The sequence below is a fragment of the Prunus dulcis genome, chromosome 3 (assembly GCF_902201215.1).
Source record: "Prunus dulcis chromosome 3, ALMONDv2, whole genome shotgun sequence".
NCBI lineage: Eukaryota > Viridiplantae > Streptophyta > Magnoliopsida > Rosales > Rosaceae > Prunus > Prunus dulcis.
In genome coordinates, this window is record NC_047652.1 from 22,540,561 (window position 1) to 22,547,361 (window position 6,801).

Here is a 6,801-nt window from a genome sequence, read left to right on the forward strand (position 1 = left end):
ACATTTATTTTATCAAATTTATATTTATACTTTTTTTTATATAGTGAAATTTGCATAAATAACACCTGAACTTTTAGGCATGTGTGCTATTATCACATGAACTTTTAATTTTTACTTTTAATCACCTAAACTATGTAAAGTATTGCAATCCATCACCTATACGTCTAACTTCATTAAAATTTCTGTGAAGTGTAAGGATATTTTCGTCAATTCACTATAGAAAATAATCATCCTTCTTGGAATCCAACCCGAATGCATCAAAAGAGCATATCTACAAGCAATTTCAAATAATGCTGCAGTTCGACTATTGGGATCAACAACCCCATATGTCCATGCATCTCTCAGGTTGCCAAGCATGAGAAATTAATAAAATATATACTGCCCAAAAACATTACAACCGTTAGGCTATTCTGATCCACACCCTAAAAAAATGCAGGCAAGAGTCAAGCAATTCTCGGGTTGCCAAACCGAGAGAATGATATTCTCACAACTAGTATAAGTCATGATTAATTGTAAAGGGTTTTTACTGCAATTCACAAGGACCAAAACATAAATAAAAGATCACACATTCTCTTCAAGGCTCTCTCTCCCCTCCATCCAGCAAGAGTCTCATATAATTAGGTTAGCTTTTTTATAAAAAAAATTAATTATTTTTAGTTATAATTAATTGACGAAAATACCCTTATATTTAACGAAGTTAGACATAGGTGGTATATTGCAACACTTTATAAAGTTCAGATGATTAAAAGTTTAGGTTGCATTTATGCAAATTTTTCTTTCTTATATATATAAGCGCTGGTCTAAACTACAAGGGGAAATGGTTTATCACACATACACTCTACCAAGGTGTCATGGAGATTTGAATCTAAGACAACTGGTCCGCAAGTCAAGGCCCTTTCTCACTAGACTAGACTCCGTTATAGCTATATTTATACTTTTTAATGGTAAAAGTTTTGCTTATAGACAAATAAATAAATTGTTAATAATTTTCTATTTCACTAATTTGTATGTCTACCAAATTTGATTAGTGATTAAGCCCTAGTAGTTAGCTCATCAATTGTGGTGATACTTGAGAAATGGGTTAGGATTATGATTGATCAAAGTTAGAATTATGGTACCAAGTTTACAACTTGTGGTCCTTGTCAATGCACAAAGTGAAAAACATGGTCCATTTTGTTAGATACAAGCCTAACATTATCATTTTTGGTTTAAGTTTATCACAAAATGGTCATACCCCGTTTCATTTCGTTGTAACTCTTAAAACATTGCGTAGTAAAGTTTGTTTTATCATCCAATGGATTTCAATGGTCCATCTCCTTGTAAGTTGTAAACCCCTCTCTATTTCGGAATAAAATGCACCAATTTAGTGGAAATGTACTAGTAATTTAGTAAATGGACCATGTTTACAACTCTATAATCTCTTAGACGGTCCTTCAATTAAAATTTTCGTAACATCAAAATTTAATATTCATAAATTGAGAATTTTATTTTATTTTATGACCTTGCATGGGAGAAGAGAGTGATTGTGAAGGGAGAAAGAATAGATTTTGAGGCGAGTATGCTATACAGATCTAAAGTGGCTAAAAATGTGGACAGGATTTAGTTACATTAATAGTCAACCTGCAATCATTCTTATAGAAAACATGATATTTATCTAGCAAGTAATAACCAGGTTTTGGATATGTTGCAAAACAATCATATTTTCAGTGGTTTTTTCTTTTTTTATTTTATAGGTTTGTAATGTAATAATATATATATTGTTTTGCATGTCACATGAATAGTATTGTTGTGCTATCCCTATACAATCACGTTCCACAATGTGAAAAAGTTGTCACACTTGACGAAACATAATTAGTTGAAATAGCAAAATAATATTATTCCCGTGATATATAAGTTTTTCTCCAACGGTGGGGATATAGTGACATAAACATCCCAATTTCCAATTCCATATTGGTTTTGAGCAGGTTCTTCTTAGTGTAATATCATGACTTTAACTATTGCTAGGTCTGGAGGTTTGAAACGATGGCCAGAAAGAAGGACAAACAAAATTTTCAAGAGTGACTCTCTCCAAATCGTTTCAGCCTTTCGGTTGGTTTATATTATTGGGTCATGTTGCTATTTAGATGGCTCCCTTTATATAGTATGTGTCTTTTGTACTTTTTTTCTATTGATATAATAAAATTATATTGTCTTTTAATCAAAAATATTTTATAAACTAACGACAGTACTTGACACGTCTAGTAAAAGTACTAGACATCAATTTACTTTGGCGATATTATAGTGATGTCTCTTTTTTGAAAGACTATAGTGCTTTAGTGGTTAATTTAATTCCATTTAAGGTCAAAGACTAAAGAATGGCAGACAATACTTCCAATAAGCTTGAGCAAAGCAATAAATTATCAATATTCTTAAACTTGGATTAAGATATTTGAACCTCAAGTTTTGAATTCGGATTGCTCATAGAACCCTAAGAGAGAAAAGTTTCATATTGCTTTTCCAGATTGAGTTGACCCCTAGAGAGAGAGGACATGGTTTATAAGACAATCGCCACTGCTTTAAAAGTAATGATATGTTCTATGATTGCAATGGAGACAAACTTGTATTCCAAAGAAATTTCAGAGAATAGTATATCATTCAAACTTGTATTTAAGAAATTTCGGATACAACTTTTAGTAAACTTGTAAGTGAGGTACTTTATTTGAAAACTAAAAACAAAAGGGAATAATGAAAGGTTCATGACTTTGGGTGAACTTAAAAATGAAGTGAGGTTTAAGACAAGAGATGATCAACCGATGATCAAGCGTTGTATAAAGCTTTAATTCCTTGAATATCATCCCCATGCAAGCTCTGCTGGGTCACTCCAGGGCTTATAGTCGGGTACATAATAGCTCCCTGAACAGAGCTGTGCCCAAGCCCAAGAAGGTGCCCTATCTCATGCAAAGCCACAGTCTCCAAGTCATAAGCACCACTCACGGCGCCCACAGAAAACCGCTCATCAGCGTCGTAGTGAAATCTCCCGTTTGTTGGCGCAAATGCATGGGCTATGGTCCCTCCTGGCCCGTCAAAGGGAGCTCCGTCTCCATGATTACCCCTGTGAAAACTCACTGTCAGATCGGGGTTCTGATTGCTCTGGCTGAAGGTGAAGTGTGTGTTGGCGGCCCATGTTTGAAAAGCACGTGCAACTGGTCCCGTGGCCTCAGCTGGGGTGCCTTGAAGAAAGGCATAGGTGAGGTGATACTTAGAGGCCGGCCATTTTGGGTTTCCCCGGAAGAAAGTATAATGAGCAACTGTGTGTCCTCCGTGGTGATGGTGGTGAGGGTGCCTTTGTTTGCCTGATCGCATGGAGGAGGTACCATTAATGATATCTGCGACACCGCAACGTGGCATCATCATATTGGATACGGTTTTGGCATCCAATGTTCCAGTGGCTTTGAGGTGGTAATTGATTTGGTAAGTTTTGATGGCTGACTCCAATTGGTCGTCAAAATCATCATCATTGAAGTGGCCATTATTGTTGCTGCTTAAGTAACCAAATTTTCCGAGGTATTTTTTGAGGTCTTGGATGCCTTTTACCTTGTCACCCTTGTGGCATCCCTTGAGATGCTCAAGGAACTCGAATGGAGAAGAGGGTATTTTGTTGTTGTGGGTTTCTGATGAAGTTGCATGGGATGAGAGGAGAGAAAGGAGGATGAGGAGGAGAGAAAGAAAGGATTTTGATGCCATTGATTGATGCTAGTCGTATAGCTAAAAAGGAAGTAGATTTTGAATCTGTGTTGCAATTCAAGCTTTACATTTGCAGTGTTATTTATAGGTGTGTATATATAGATTAACGTTGGCGTTACGTTATATAATAACACTCAAATTTTTGTATTGGTTTTGAACCGGCCGGGTCTTCTTCCATGTATGGTGCGGCATGACTTTGACTGTAGCTAGCTTGGTCTTGAGGTTCCAGACGCCGGCCGGGAAGGGGAAGAAAAAATAAGAAAAGAGTGAGAAGAATAATGGCAAGAACACAAAAATAAAGAGACTAATTATTTTTTCACCCAAGACACAAAAACAGAAGAGATTAATTATTTATTGATCGACTACCTGATCAACCCAAGAAACAAGTCCTAATTCAATCTAAGCATATTCCAAGTCAAAGTCGACGAAAAGTAAAGTAGCTACAAATGCAAACACGCATCAAACATGCTTCTTTATGATCACTGGAAGACCCATGAATTTTTTAATGAAGGTGCAATTTTTAAAGCCACAAGACTTGATCGATGATTAATTTTTTTATAAAGACTTGAAATTCTCTCCAAAAAAAAAAAAAAAGACTGGTGGGGACATTAAAAAAAAGATATGAATATAATGTTCTATAAATACTTTTTTGTTATAAAACGAACGGGGATATGAGCGAATATTGAGCTGCACGTAAAGTAGATGAGACACAGCATTTAACGAGGGTTCGGCTATGCCTACGTCCTCGGAGAGCAGCAACAGTAACCTTTCATTCATAACATAATATGGTTACAACTCTAGTGTTTACAATATGTATGCTCACCTAATTTTCTCTCTAGGAGAATTTCTCTTTGCTCTCTTTCTCTTCACACACTCACCCTCTTTCTTTCTTCCCTTCATCTTCTCTCATTTCATCTTACATTACAAGCAAATAGAATGCCTATTTATAGGCAAAGCAAATGGCTTGGTTTGGTGGGTGTGTGATTTGGTTTGGTGGGTGTGTGATTTGGTTTGGTGGGTGTGTGATTTGGTTTGGTAGGTATGTGGTTTGGTTTGATGGGTGTGTGGTTTGATTTGGTGGGTGTGTGGTTTGATTTTGTGTTCAACTTGAATGTTAGAGCATGTGTTGAACTTGAATGTTAGTTTGCAATGTGGGCTTCACCCATTTTACAACACTCCCCCTTGGAGACCACATGTCCCTAGATTGGTTGCCTCATTAAAACCTTGCTTGGAGAAAACCTAGTGAGGTAGAAAACTGATGGAAGGAAGAAAGAAGAGTATAACAATCTGTATAGCATACTTCTGGATGCTCCCCCTGATTAATATCTCCCCCTGATGTCTTCATGACTATCTTTTGGAGTGAGAATCTTTCGGAGTGAGTGGAGGATGTAGCCATTAATAATTCTCGTAGTTGAGTAAGTAAATATATTTCCAGTGAGCTATCTCTATGTAAATCATAAAATTTTTCAGAGTCCGCGTTTCCAACAAAACTTGGGCTATTTGTAAGTTCACTTGAAAGAATATGCCCATACATAGTGTTATGCGGAAATAGCATCAAATATACCTCACATCATCCCAAAATGATGGAGTTGAGCTCTATCTGGAAAATACGATGTCCGGTCCAATATACTTCCGGAAAATCCTTAAAGTGTCCAACGGATAATCCTCATAAAAATGCTTCAATACTTTCTTAGTATAAGCAATAATCTCGTTGGCATAATGCTCGATCTTTAAGTCGAGACAAATATTTCTGGAACTCTTGAGAAGCTTTAATGTGTTTGCAAACATATTAATGTACTCACTGAGGCAATTTATGCATATTAGTATTGAGTACAGATTTTGTGCTTCAGGCACATGTCATTCAGGGACTTGCTTCATGCAATTTCAATCCTTTCAAGGATTTTGTTTAAAGGGATTAAACTTTATGACACATTATATAGCTTTAACCGAGCTATTTATACATCTTTAGGAAATCGCTTTTGGCAATATGCTCCATGCCTTTAATAACTTTTAGAGATAACATGTTGGTCTCCATGTGCAATAAGGGGGGGCACAATTGAATTTTGAAAATATGGAGAAAACCCAACATTCCTTGTTTCTGCCAGAAACATTGTGTCATACAAAGTAGGTATATTCCCTTTCATTCCGAACACCCAAGTATAACTTTTAATATTAACATCTTTTGGGGTTCGTACTGTGGGTTTGTTCTTTCACGTTCATTCTCATCTATAATGGAATTGCCTCATTCCATTTTGGCCAATGATATTGTCGACATTTAATAATTGAGCGTGGTTCCAATCAACACAGCCCATTGATGATTTGAGTAGCTACTCCAAAATCAAAATTTGTCATTCATCAATTCATGATCCCACCATTCTCATGTGCATTCGCATGCATCAATTATAAGCATTTCTTTGCTTTTGGGTACCCAAGCCACTACATGGGGCTTTTATTATGTGAGAATGTGGATTATAACCTCCAATGGAGCGTTATGTTATAGTAGGGCGTGGATAATCTCCATTTAGGGAGTTGGAACATTTAGAACCATATATCTGGCATGCTGCAGGCATGCCACAGATTAATATATACATGTCAATTGATTTCTGGGACTTTAACCCATACAATTTGCAACGCATTAGGCGTGCACAATATCAATATTGACATGTCAAGGGATTGTCCTTTCGGGACTTCAATCCACATCATTTGCTACGCAACAGGCGTGCATCATATTGATCACTGCTATACCCATATTATGTTCTTATGGGACTTTAATCTGTGCAGTGTATTATCAATGTATCCAACTTGCAATCTGTAAAATTTGCATTAATAATTCATGGATACATACAAGCCATTCTTTTGGAACAGACTTATCTCCCCATTTGGTTACCTTTCAAGATAAAATATCAAATAAGTATATAAGCATAAAATAACACAAGTATTGCTTACATCCTTAGGTGGGAGAAACTTTTCTCAAGTATCATTCAAGCATCCTGTAGATGTCAGGGATTGTCCTTTCGGGACTTCAATCCATATCATTTGCTACGCAACAGGCGTGCATCATATTGATCACTGCTATAC

General features: G+C 36.3%; 1 protein-coding gene across 1 annotated transcript; it reads right to left on the reverse strand.

Annotated features, from left to right (window-relative positions):
• Window positions 1-2,796: 2,796 nt before the first annotated feature.
• LOC117623408 (metalloendoproteinase 2-MMP-like) lies at window positions 2,797-3,723 on the reverse strand. The gene has a single exon (XM_034354375.1). The coding sequence runs from the start codon at window positions 3,721-3,723 to the stop codon at window positions 2,797-2,799; it is 927 nt and encodes a 308-aa protein (XP_034210266.1).
• Between the last annotated feature and the right edge of the window lie 3,078 nt (window positions 3,724-6,801).

Excerpts from the sequence above, each read along its gene's own strand:
- LOC117623408 (XM_034354375.1), bottom strand. The coding sequence starts at position 3,723 with ATGGCATCAAAATCCTTTCTTTCTCTCCTCCTCATCCTCCTTTCTCTC.